Raw genomic sequence first — 14,241 nt, 5'->3', positions numbered from 1 at the left:
ATTAAACCCGTTTTGATTGGTTAACTGTTTATTATGTCAACTAATCAGTAGCTTTGTTAGATTTGTCACTTGGATCCGATGTAAACATTTTTGCAATCGAAAGTCGAAGCAAGATGCAGAACACAAACATTAGTTGTTTCCTGTTTTAACGACTGATATTTTAATGGTACAGCAGTGTTAATTGACATTTATATCATATCATGTTACAGCACCATCGGTGTAGTTTGTTTTACATTTGCATGAATAAACGTAATATATATCTATTCTATGTATCATCGTGTACCTGTTATCGCATAGTTCTATTTTCGTAGCTTGCTACACTACAAACATAGATCAGCGTTTAATGAAATCAATACTATTTGCTATAAATAATAAATTATTTTCTTTTCTTAATGGACTAATTTAATCAAATACCTGGATAGATATTATTTTAACCAGTATTGGAGGGGGCAGGTAGGTGAGTATTTATATATTTATAATATTATATTATTAATCTATATATAATCATATAAAATCATTTATAAAAAACAAACTTACAATGACTGGCTGCTTATTACTTACATATAGTTTATAAATAAAACAAAACAGTCATAATTCTTAACTGACACCCCTACACAAATCCCATTAGCATCACATAATTGTTGAAGGATATTTTTTTAAAAGTAGTATCAGGGATTTATCCAGGCACTGAAAATTCCCAATTTGACATGTGAATATGTCTTCTTTAATAAATCAATTTAACAGTGGTGCATTGCATCATTCAGTGGCCTAAAAATGTCCCAGACTTTATGAATAAATTATGCTTTTCCCCCCATTTCCATCAGACATAAAACCCTGTGACACATTCTGGATAAATCACTGAGTATTCAAATCACATCTTTCCTACTGATTTTTGTTATTTCATCAATTTATGTTAACAATGTTTAAATTAAAAAACATTTTTTTTGCAGAAACTGTATGACACTTTTAGCCTTGTTTAAATTCTGAAAATGAGTCTGAGGCCAGGTCTTGAGGGCGAGCAGCTTTTTAGGAGTTTACGTCAGTTGGTGTTGAGTTTTGAGCCGCACATTAGAGATGCGGAATCTCTGAGTCAGACAGAGGAGGCTCTTCAACACCTGGAGGAAAACGATGAAAACTTTCACAAGTGATGATCATTACTTTTTCATTTCTATGCAATAAAAGAAATACATGATCCATTTCATTTCATATATACTTATTTTTTTGTGCTTCTATACAATTAATGTTCAAGCATGTGGTCCTAGGCACACACCTTGGCTATCTGGCTATCATTATCCAGGGCAGTGGGCTAATGGTTAGTGAGAGAGAAGTCGGTATAGCAGGGCTCGAACTTAACATCATTGAGATACAAATTGCCGTAGGTAGAGAGCATCACCGATGGCACTTAAGCTCCTCAACAATGGCGAAATGTATACACCTGGTGTACCTTATCTGCCAATATTTAACATTTGTACATTTAAAAGAGGTCTACATACAACAAGATAGCTTTTCAGTCATGTTTATTTGCTGCAAATGTCACTTTTTAAAAAATTGCCATAAGCAGGCTCAAAATTGCCGTCTGTGGACTGTTTCACCCATGGCAATTCTTTTAAAAATTGCCATGGGAAAATACTTCTTAAGTTCAAGCCCTGTATAGTGGTCTTAAACAAACCCTGTTGAGTAATTAAACTCGATCTGGGTAGAAGCCGGTACCAGGATACAAACCCAGCACCTAGTTAAAATGACACTGTAAGGTATCATCATCTGGTGATGTCACTTTGTATTGGTACTTCGTGTTATTGTTTAAGAACCCAAAAAATAATAAATTAAAATATGATCTTTTAGTAAGTATGTTTTTGAATGTGATTTTGTATGCTCCTGTGTTTTTCAAAAATAAAGTTTGGTGTATTGATTATTTATCTTGTTTCATTGTCAGCAATGTTCTATGTATCAGTGTTCTCTGCTGTGTGTTTAGGTATGAATTTGTCAAGCGTTCTCTGCTGTATGTTTAGGTATGAATTTGTCAAGGAACTTAAGCATCGGATTGACGAGCTGCTTGGACCGCTCATTGATGATGAGATTGAAAGACATTCCACAACGAGCCACGTAGCAACGGGAAGTTCCGATACTCTGGTTGGCCGTATCACAGATCAGATCATACACTCCAAACAGTAAGAATAAACATTGCTTCTTATCTGTTTATATTTTTATTGTACAATACATGGTACAGTTTGTTGAATTAGGAACACATGGTAGTGAAACCACACTGCCTAGCACTATATCCAGCAGGGTTAGTGGTGGTGGTGGGAGAATATCCGTCATATTACAGCAGCAAACATTTTGTTTTCAAAATCTTCATTAGCGATATTTCTAGTCTATTAAACATTGATTAGCAACTACTGTTTAATATTTTAAAATTGTGTAACGATCTCTGAAACATGCATAGTAAATTGCAAGGTGATACTGAACAAAGTATTCCCCGTACAGACTAGATCATCCATTCCAAATGACACAATACAGAACATAGTGTTCCCCGTACAGACTAGATCATCCATTCCAAACGACACAATACAGAACAAAGTGTTCCCCGTACAGACTAGATCATCCATTCCAAACGACACAATACAGAACAAAGTGTTCCCCGTACAGACTAGATCATCCATTCCAAGCGACACAATACAGAACAAAGTGTTCCCCGTACAGACTAGATCAACCATTCCAAACGACACAATACAGAACAAAGTGTTCCCCGTACAGACTAGATCATCCATTCCAAACAGTAAAGATAAACATTGCTTCTTATCTTTGTATTGTTATTGTACAGTTTATTGAATTATAAACACAGTTGTCTGTTCATGGTAGTGACAAGCACTGTCTATAGCTATATCTAACAGGGTTGGTGGTGATGGTGGTGGAGGATTTTGGGCCACTTTATAGATCAGATCATACTTTACAAACGGTTAACATTTCTTCTTATCTGTTCTTTTCATTTACAGTAGATGCATAACATAAACTTGGAAGCATTAATAGTTTCGTGAAGTTTGTCTGTACGTTTTATTGAAATTTGTTTTACTAAACCTTTCTTGTGTACTTCCCACATCAGATATTCAGAATTTAGAGGCAAGCTGTCGAAAAACATCCAAGAGGCGATGGAGAGACTGATGGAGAACTTCGAACGAGAGTTATCTGCAGGTCGCCAAGGTGACATAGGATTGCATTCGCGGAATAAGACGATGGTAGTAGAGGACGAGGAGGAGGTATCTTCTTGTGATAGCATGTTCGCACAGGTGATTTGGCTTCGCTTCCGCTTCGTCTTACGTTGCTCAAACATAACTAGTGAGGAACAGTCACGTCTCTGAGCATTTAAACTTGCATAAACCATGTATGGGTCATGCCCCAAGAGACCCAGAGGTAACGGTTCCATTAAATATAAACATTACCCATCACAATCATGTATAAAATGTCCTAAATGTAATGCACAAATAAAAAATGATTATGCGAAATTAAGACTTGTGGGAAGTGTAGGGACAATCAACTTTAAAACTGTTGTACTCGCAAATTTTAAACGCTAGAGATTTACTTGGTTTTAATTTAATCAAATTGATACATTGTCAATATCTGTATATATTTGAGCTTGGTTGACAGAAATTACTTTTTAAGATTTAAATTACCAAGGAATTTATTTTCCAATGTATTCGTAAGCATGTCTTGGCAGTATTTCTGTTACACATTTTCTGTCAATCTAAGTTAATCATATAATAAGTAAAAGTAAATCAATTGTTATTTAATATGTACCTTTTTTACAATCTATCAAATTCTAGGAACAAACATAAATATAAATCTGTGTTTAATATTGTGCTGTCATTCAAATGACCTATACCATGTACATTGTTTTGAAGTCATTTTTAGAAAGAATTTAGCAAGGTCGTAAAAGTGAGACTTTTCATAATGGTTGAAGTTTGAGCTTGCTTGCTTGCTTTTAGTTTAGCTTCATTCTTAATAGCTGCATGTAGATTTTGAGTTTCTCTATAGTTTTCATAGTTCTAGTATTTTTGTTTTTTAATATCTTTAATAAGCTTCCTTATTTTGCCTTCATGTGGTAGTTTCGGGTTTTAATCCAATCTTTTATTCAGAATGTTATATTAAAACATGAATGTGTGGCTGTGGACCATGTTAGACATCAGTTTACACTGTTTGTATCATATTTATGTTACAGCTTGTCTTAACCGTAATACATTCCAAATAACTAAATAGTTCTTTGTGAAAAGTCAAAACTTGGTTTAAATGTTTAGGCGTTTAAGTATGGCACACTGAAAACTTTTCGGGATTATTTTTGTATATAAAAGGCTGTGGTATGTACTCTCCTATCTCTGGGAAAGTGCATGTAGAAAATCCCTTGCTACTAATGGAAAAATATAGAGGTTTTTTTTAAGACTATATATGAGAATATATATCATCATTACCAAATGTTTGACATCCAATAGCCGATGATGAATAAATCGATGTGGTCTTATGGTGTCGTAAACAAAACAAACTTTTCACTAATTAATGTTCAGGAAACAAAATGTTCCATGTTAGTATCTTACTTATGTTTTTTGTACTTGGAATCAATATTAAAGTATATTTGGATGTAATCAAATTTTATCATCCATTAAAAGCTTTTGTAGGAAATATTACTGGCACTATAATTTGCGATATCTCTGCAAGAGATACTGCTTTTTATAATCTTTATTGGTCAAATTTTAATCACAAGACAGTGTTTTGTTACGTCACTGTGTTTGTTTCAGCGCTAAACTTACCATTAGTGATGTCACGCCACTGCCGTTTGCTAGTTAACGAGTCTACCACTGACATTCAACCCACATTACTGACATTGTTTACAACTAAAAAGAATACCCCCTCGTGTCTTGTGATATAATTTATCAGCACTCGTTGATAAAAGTATGAAATCCAGGGCTTGCTCGGGGAGTATCCTCTATATATTTCAAGTATTGGTTTAAAATTAGTGTTAATTTTTAAAAGTGTATTTTAATGAAAAAATTTACAAGCAGACTGAATAATTAAAAACATTTAAATACAATAAAACGTTTTTAAGGTAAAGTTTTATTGTGGATGTTTTTTTTCTCTTGCTGTCCATTTTTAGTGTTTTATTTTCATTTAGTTAGTAAAAATTGTAGAACATCTGCTTTATGGTGCTTATTTACATAATTTTAAAAATGCTTTGCATGACATTTTATATTTTAGCTATTTTAAGAAGAATCATTGTAATAAAAATGTGGACATTTTCATTTTTTTTAATGTGAAATATTAATTACGCTACAATTTTGTATAATTTCAATATATTTATATTTTTATAATGGAACAATTCTTAAGTTGATTTTATATAATTAAAGTTGGGTTATATTTATACCTGATTTAGTAATTATAATATCAGGATTTTAAAGATATGATATAAAATACATCTTAATATAAATTCCATTAACACTAATGTTAATACAATTTTATAACAGTAAAATTATTTTTTATTTAAAAGTTCTAAGTAACATTGTAATGCATAATTCATTTAATTGAATGTTTCTAACATGCTGCAAAATTATAATTCATTATTTTTATGATTCATTATGACATTATTATTATTCACGAGTAGCATTTATAAATATTAATTATTATATTTCTGCCATCTTGGCTTACAAACTATTTACTCTTCCAAATGCATTTTAAAATATTTGTATTTGTAAAAATGTAGGCTTTTGTCTGTTGATCAATCCAAATACCGCATATTGGATGGTTAATAAATATTGATAATTGCTTAAACCAGTTTTTTTTTTTTTAAATCTAGGGTAGTGTGATGTTGTTTGATCCAGAGCATATGAAACAGATTGCTGATAACCTAAGCAAAACCAAGAGTTTATCTGTAAGTAAATAAATAAATATAAATGGTATATATAATAATATATATTTGTTTTTAGAATAGTTTGAATTTGTGATTAGAACATGTGACTAATTCTAACACTAATATTATTTAGGGGTGGAAATTAAAAAAAAATTCATTGGCTTAAAGGACCCCAGAACTTTGAAACAGATTGTAACTCTAGCCTTGTATGACCTAACTGCACCCAGCAGGTGGTGTTACAATAGCTATGTGTAATAACACCGTCTTTTATCATCCATTAAAGGTTTTTGTAGGAGATATCGCTGGCACTATAATTTGCAATATCTCCTGACAAATAATCTTGATTGGTCAAATTTTAATCACAAGACAATGTTTTGTTACATCACTTTGTTTGTTTCAGCGCTAAATCTACCATTAGTGATGTCACGCCACTGCCGTTCTGCTAGTTAACGAGTAAACCGCTGACATTCAATCCACATTACTGACATTGTTTACAACTGTCACAAATGAAAAGAATGATAATGGATGATAAAAAGAATACCCCCTCATGTCTTGTGATATCGTAATTTATCAGCACTCATTGATAAAGTATAAAATACTTTTATCAACTCATGCTGATAAATTATGATATCACAAGACATGAGGGGAGTATCCTCTATATAGTCTGTTTGAAATCTTCTGTGTATATGATTCTTTCTTACATAAATTAAACATAAATCATCTATAAAAGGCAACTTGCTGATGTTTATTATGTCTGTTTTTTGTATATGGTAATAGGTGATTAATAATGCTGTTTTTCCCCCCCGAATTTTCATGAATAATATGGAATAAGCAAAACCCACCACGGTACAGTGCTAATTTTGATTAGGACTTAATAGTAACGTAGAAAGGTTGTAAGATTCCATAAAAGACCACTAGTCTTCTATTACTGGTTGGAATTATGTGGCTGACAAATCACAACTGTTACAATAATAGAATTTTAATTTGACTTGCGATATTTAATAATTTAAATTTATTTATGTAACCTCTGTTATGTGTGAATCACAGTTGTATATGGAAGTGCACAGACAATACCACCCCATGTGGACTTTCGACATGCATGCAGTAGGATGAACAATTCAGAAAACAGTTAGAAAAAAACGTGGGTGATACAGGAGATAGATGTTTAGAAGTGTAATCTAACCACTGAACAGATCTAAACTTCTGTCATTGGCGAGAGGACCCATTGCACTAACTGCTGGAATGTTGACCAGATCCATGAAATTTAGTTTTTAAAATGTTACACAGTTTAAAATGATTTTCTAGCTTTGTTGTCAATATGTCTGTTTATTTTCAAAGTTCCGCCGTCAAGCTCTACAAAACCTGAACCAGATTATGTCCGCAGACTTCGTGAACAGCAATCATTGGTCGATACTCCGTGAAAATCTGCACAGTGTCATGTGCGATCCAGATGAGCACCTTTCTGTGAGTTACCAGCTTTTAGTTCATGACTTAGAATTCATTCATTCACGTTCCAGCGAGTGCTCCAAAACTGGGGTAACAAAGGACGTGGTATGTGCTATCCTGTCTGTGAAATGATGCATCTAAAATGTCCTTTGTGAAATGGTGCATATAAAACATATATATATATATATAAAGACAGACAGACAGAGATTAATCTAGCAACTTACACATATTTGATTAATCTTTACCTACTTGTATTTTATGAAAATAATTGAAACAATTATATCATCATGAACTATAATTATCATATTATTAATTTTTTTCCAGAATCTGAGTATGAAGTTCATAGCCAAGGCTTTCACGAGTACATCAAACCAAACACGTGAAATATTCACCCTGCTATGTAAGCCATTTATTTAGTATCATATATCTCAACTATACACGTGAAATATACACCCTGCTGTGTAAGTCATTTATTTAGTATCGTATATCTCAACTATACACGTGAAATATACACCCTGCTATGTAAGTCATTTATTTAGTATCGTATATCTCAACTATACACGTGAAATATACACCCTGCTGTGTAAGTCATTTATTTAGTATCGTATATCTCAACTATACACGTGAAATATACACCCTGCTGTGTAAGTCACGTATATCTCAGCTATACAGTACACCCTGCTGTGTACTTATTTAGTATCGTATATCTCAACTATACACGTGAAATATACACCCTGCTGTGTAAGTCACTTATTTAGTATCGTATATCTCAACTATACACTTGAAATATACACCCTGCTGTGTAAGTCATTTATTTAGTATTGTATATCTCAACCATGTAGACCCATGAACAAAGACTCCACAAAATGAAATCCCAATTAACTGTAGCTAAGAAAGTTTACTGTCAAACACTCAGTTTGAAAAGATACTTGTTTTGTTTTTTAGCTGACTTCCTGGCCGACAAGTTCCAAGATTCGAGCAGTCACATTCCACACTTGAAACAAGGTCTTGAAACGACCACACCTGAAAACACCAAACTGTTGAAAGCCGTGAGTACTAATCACTAAACAGTCGCATTAGGTTTAACAAGTACTGGTGTATCTAATTAAAGGAAATAATATGTGCATGGTAAATACTGTTGAAAAATACACATACGGCTATATTTACCAGGATATGTAGTTAAAGGTTAACCTTATAATAAAATTATGAACTTTGAGCTACATGTATATGGTTTAAATCTATTTAACTGTAAACTTTGTATTCCCAGTAACGAGTAAGACATGTTATTCCTACTTTTACTTTCACATAATCACTGCAAAGTGTCTTACAAAATACCTACGTTAAACATTGCACTCTTTATCCGAAAACAAATACTCTTTTGCGGTATATGTGAGGTAATTTTAATGTTTTCAGTACATACACTATAAAGAAAATCATACAAATTACGTCACTAATTCAAGAGAAAACCATACGAACGACATCACTGTTCAAGAAAGTTAACTCTTGGTCCTTTTTCCTGTTAAGGGGCGGGACATAGCCCAATAGTAATATGCTTGCTTGATGCGCAATCGGTGCGGGTTTGATCCCCGTTGGTGGACCCATTGGGCTATTTCTCATTCCAGCCAGTGCACCACGACCGGTATATCAAAGGCTGTGGTATGTGCTATCCTGTCTGTGGGATGGTGCATATAAAAGATTCCTTGCTGCTAATCGAAATGAGTAGCCCATGAAGTGGCGATAGCAGGTTTCCTTTCTTAATATCTGTGTGGTCCTTAAATATCTCTGACACCATATAACCATAAATAAAATGTGTTGAGTGCATCGTTAAATAAAACATAACCTTTCTTCCTTTTTCCTTTTATCCCCTAAAGCTATGTCAACGTTCGTCCTCATGACCGATGACCCAGCTGCATATTGTTCCTGAAAGGGTCACTGGGCAGTACAACTGTGACAACATCCTTGCACCGATCATTGTGCCCTTTGCACATCAGGCTGGACGCCATTTTGTTTTTCAGGACGACAATGCCCATGCTCACCGGAGTCTACTGGTCACTGCGTATCTGTAGCAACAGAATATAACCACACTGCCATGGCCAATCCTAAGCCCAGACCTTTTACCCATTGTGCACATGTGGGACATCATAAGACTTGGCTGAATTAGGTGCCAGTCTCCAAGATGAATGGGACAGTATCCCCCCGAATATTGGATGTTTAATCAGGAGCATGTCACATCAGATTCATGTGTGCTTGGCGAACCGCGGGGTTTTTACCAAGTGCAAATATTGAAAATGTCAAATTGACAAGCACCACCCCCAGTTGCCTATCTGTGTCTCCTCCGGATCTACATCACTATCCTGGCTATAGTCTTTAATGCCAATACCTTGTCACACGAGTGCTTGTGTTTTACCATTCATTTATATTGCAATAAAAATTAATACATCTCTGTTATATTGTGTTATATTTGAATATCCCCTACTTATTTTGAACATTATATATATATGTGAAGTGTGGACACATATCCCTTTCCCTTTCCGACCTGCCCTTTCAGATAATAAATTCGACAATTTTTTATGTGTTTGTTTTAGTTTCGGCTAATGAACGAGTTTCAGCAGGAGACGCAAAACTACTGGATCCGCTATCCTGACAGGTTGGTTTCTTAAAGCTGTTAACATCACAGCTATATTCATAACTACTGGATCCGCTATCCTGACAGGTTGGTTTCTTAAAGCTGCCGACATCACGGCTATATTCATAACTACTGGATCCGCTATCCTGACAGGTTGGTTTCTTAAAGCTGCCGACATCACGGCTATATTCATAACTACTGGATCCGCTATCCTGACAGGTTGGTTTCTTAAAGCTGTCGACATCAAGGCTACATTCATAACTACTGGATCCGCTATCCTGACAGGTTGGTTTCTTAAAGCTGTCGACATCACAGCTATATTCATTACTACTGGATCTGGCTGTCAACATCACAGCTATATTCATAACTACTGGATCCGCTATCCTGGCAGGTTGGTTTCTTAAAGCTGTCGACATCACCGCTATATTCATAACTACTGGATCTGCTATCCTGACAGGTTGGTTTCTTAAAGCTGTCGACATCACCGCTATATTCATAACTACTGGATCCGCTATCCTGACAGGTTGGTTTCTTAAAGCTGTCGACATCACCGCTATATTCATAACTACTGGATCCGCTATCCTGACAGGTTGGTTTCTTAAAGCTGTCGACATCACCGCTATATTCATAACTACTGGATCCGCTATCCTGACAGGTTGGTTTCTTAAAGCTGTCGACATCACAGCTATATTCATTACTACTGGATCTGGCTGTCAACATCACAGCTATATTCATAACTACTGGATCTGGCTGTCAACATCACAGCTATATTCATAACTACTGGATCCGCTATCCTGACAGGTTGGTTTCTTAAAGCTGTCGACATCACAGCTATATTCATTACTACTGGATCTGGCTGTCAACATCACAGCTATATTCATAACTACTGGATCCGCTATCCTGACAGGTTGGTTTCTTAAAGCTGTCGACATCACAGCTATATTCATTATCTTCAGTTTATTAACTAAAAATTCTTCCTGTATTATATTATATAAGAATTATTTGTATATTGTTGTGAATTTACTGATGTATAGCACTCACAAATTGTATAAAAAGTGCAGTGAAGTAATTTTAAATACTAAATTTGTGAGTGACTGAAATTGTTGTTTTATTGCAGGTATAAGCTGGAAATACTGGACAGTACCCTCAGTCTGCTGTCGATCCACCACTCTCCAGGTCTCGGTCCGTCCCCACGCTTAACTCCCCTTCACTTTGTGGCTCTTGTTGACCCGAAAGCCAACTGGTTCATCAGGTGGATGGTAAGAGGCATGCCGAGTTAGTGAAGAAACATTTTACTCAACTCATTCAGTCCATAATGTATGCTTTTGGTTTTATTTCATTTTTTAAAGATAATATTGTGGCATTTAAAACAAAAATCTGTTTCTGTCAGCTTTATGTGTTCTGACTCATAATTAGAACTCCTTCTTGCTGTAATTTAATTATAAAACTACAGTGTTATTCAGAAAATTCTATTTTCACTCAAAACAAATACAGTTAAAGTTTGTCAAATATGATATTTGGTTTACATAATACATACTCTGATGAATTGTTTTTAATTATTTCAGCATGCAAATTACAGTCGAAAGGCATTGTTACAAGCCTTGGAGAAATATAAATCTATTGTAAGTATTCATCTAAACGTGCAGTCAGAAAATAATATTTTACATATGCGTGTAATATACTTTATTTAGGATGAAATATGTGAGGGTCGTTAGTTTTGTTTTTTATCGATGAAATAATATGCAGCAAAATTAATAAGTAAGTTGCAATCTATTTTAAATGAGTTATCTTAAATTTTCTGATGTGTTTTCAAGAAACAAGAAATGGTATAATAATATAAATCCTAGATTTTCATGCTTACCACCCAGAGGAAAGTTTGTCCCCGTTTTTCTTATTGGCAGACACTGACTTTTGCTCAATGTGCTCAAAATAAAACATAAAATTTCATCATCGCCCCCTTTGTAAAAATATTTTTGGATGAAAATCTAGTATTTTTCTTTTTAAATAATAGAAATAATATGTAATTTTATTAATTAAAAATATTTTATTAGTCAGAAAGATCTTAAATTGGCAGCAGATTCCAGATATTATCACCAGCTTTTAGACTTAACCAAACATTTGATGCTATAAAAATTTATTTTTTAACATATATATATACTCTTCAAAAAAAGAAACGCAAAAGGGTACAAATGGGTTATAACTCCCGATTTTATGTTTCCTACCGGTTCATGCTTTGTGAATATAAGGTCATTGCATGTCCCAAACACATTCCCACGGTTACATTCGATAAAACGCAGCTACTGTACAATAAAGTTCCAAAATGTGAATATTCGCAAAAACGCAGCCACGTGCAAACCATGTCACCACTGCACGTGCGTTGTCTGCACGTGCAACATGAACACCGACAGTATAAAAGTGCAGGGTGTTCGCTTGCCTGGCCTCTGTATCTGGCCGACAGTTGACAATCCAGGACATGCCACGTCTCAGTGAACCGCAGAGAAACAATGCCATCGGCCGACTAGACGCAGGCGAATCCAGAACGGCCGTTGCCAGGGCATTCCATGTGTCCCCAAGCACCATCTCCAGACTGTGGGACCGTTACCAGCAACATGGATCAACACGTGACCTCCCTAGATCCGGTCGACCACGGGTCACTACCCCCGGGGCAGGACCGCTACATCCGGGTACGCCACCTTCGGGAACGATTGACTACTGCCACCTCCACAGCCGCAGCAATACCAGGTTTGCGCAGGATATCCGACAAGACCGTACGGAACCGCCTACGTGAGGTAGGAATTCGTGCCAGACGTCCAGTTCGAGGTGTCATCTTAACACCACAACACCGTCGACTCCGACTGCAGTGGTGCCAGATTCATCGACAATGGCCTCAACTGCGATGGAGACAGGTGTGGTTCAGTGACGAGTCCCGATTTCTGCTCCGACGTCATGATGGAAGATGTCGCGTGTATAGGCGTCGTGGTGAACGTTATGCGGCAAACTGCGTGCAGGAAGTGGACAGATTCGGCGGGGGTAGTGTCATGGTGTGGGCAGCCATCTCACACACTGGCAGAACTGACCTGGTCCACGTGCAGGGCAACCTGAATGCACAGGGCTACATTGACCAGATCCTCCGGCCACACATCGTTCCAGTTATGGCCAACGCCAACGCAGTGTTCCAACATGACAACGCCAGGCCTCACACAGCACGTCTCACAACGGCTTTCCTACAGAACAACAACATTAATGTCCTTCCTTGGCCATCGATATCACCGGATTTGAACCCAATTGAGCATCTATGGGACGAGTTGGACCGACGCCTCCGACAGCGACAACCACAGCCCCAGACCCTGCCCGAGCTGGCAGCAGCCTTGCAGGCCGAGTGGGCCACCATCCCCCGGGACGTCATCCGTACTCTGGTTGCTTCAATGGGCAGGCGGTGCCAGGCAGTTGTCAACACACGCGGAGGCCACACCCGGTATTGACTCCAGATGACCTTGACCTTGGTGGTGTGTCCTATCACTTACTCACAATGGACTAGAGTGAATTGTGAACAATCCTGCAACATTTGGTAATTATCGGACTCACCATTCAATAATTAAATCAATTCTCCAAATGTTACGACAATGTGGTTTTGCGTTTCTTCTTTTGAAGACAGATGAAGTTTGAAGAACTGGTGTAAGGAAAATATTTTCTTCTGTTGCCAATTTGAAAGTGACAAGAGATAATAACATTTTAAAAGATGCTATTAAACATCTCACTTTATTGCAGGTAGAGAATGCTGTTAAGCACTGTCTTGACTTCTCAATTGCCAGAAAGAATTGTTTTGACATGGTCAGTGATGTATCCGATTCATTCTCCAAATTTTCATTAGGTGAGATTTTAAAAACATATCTCGTAGTATTGGAAATAATTCGGTTTTAGGTTTAATTTTTACTGTCTTCTTTTGCTGATGTTTGTTGACTTAAAAAAGAAATTGTTAAAATAATGTTTTTTTTCATTTTTATATTAGCAATTACATTCTTACAAATGTATATTAATTGTTAGGTCAGTGTTCAATACTTCTGTTAAGTTTAATTTGATTGTAATTTTTATTTTACTTTTTTTCACATGATTAATGTGATTTATTTAGTGTTTTAATTTAATTTAGTAAATAAATAAATAGATAATATTTTTTATTATATTTTATTAACAATACTTTTATTGTACTGAGACAGTACTATTTTTCAAACTTCTATGAAATGAAAAGCCCCAAAAGTGAGTGAAATGGCTATTCCTAAGT

The 14,241-nt window shown here is 35.7% G+C and overlaps 1 protein-coding gene across 3 annotated transcripts in view; it reads left to right on the top strand.

Moving 5' to 3' along the window:
* Positions 1-70: 70 nt before the first annotated feature.
* Positions 71-14,241, top strand: part of LOC121388801 (protein broad-minded-like) — a 50,946-nt gene continuing 36,775 nt past the window's right edge. For all 3 annotated transcript variants that reach the window (XM_041520307.1, XM_041520305.1, XM_041520306.1), the window contains exons 1-12: positions 71-166; positions 951-1,144; positions 2,010-2,168; positions 3,101-3,254; positions 5,837-5,911; positions 7,229-7,354; positions 7,661-7,736; positions 8,282-8,385; positions 9,922-9,983; positions 11,080-11,221; positions 11,528-11,584; positions 13,731-13,833. In XM_041520307.1, the coding sequence (XP_041376241.1) occupies positions 990-1,144; positions 2,010-2,168; positions 3,101-3,254; positions 5,837-5,911; positions 7,229-7,354; positions 7,661-7,736; positions 8,282-8,385; positions 9,922-9,983; positions 11,080-11,221; positions 11,528-11,584; positions 13,731-13,833 (1,213 nt within the window). In that variant the 5' untranslated portion in view covers positions 71-166; positions 951-989. The remainder of the gene's footprint in view (positions 167-950; positions 1,145-2,009; positions 2,169-3,100; positions 3,255-5,836; positions 5,912-7,228; positions 7,355-7,660; positions 7,737-8,281; positions 8,386-9,921; positions 9,984-11,079; positions 11,222-11,527; positions 11,585-13,730; positions 13,834-14,241) is intronic.

This window comes from Gigantopelta aegis, chromosome 14, assembly GCF_016097555.1.
Source record: "Gigantopelta aegis isolate Gae_Host chromosome 14, Gae_host_genome, whole genome shotgun sequence".
Taxonomy (NCBI): domain Eukaryota; kingdom Metazoa; phylum Mollusca; class Gastropoda; order Neomphalida; family Peltospiridae; genus Gigantopelta; species Gigantopelta aegis.
This window is presented reverse-complemented; position numbering and strand designations above follow the sequence as displayed.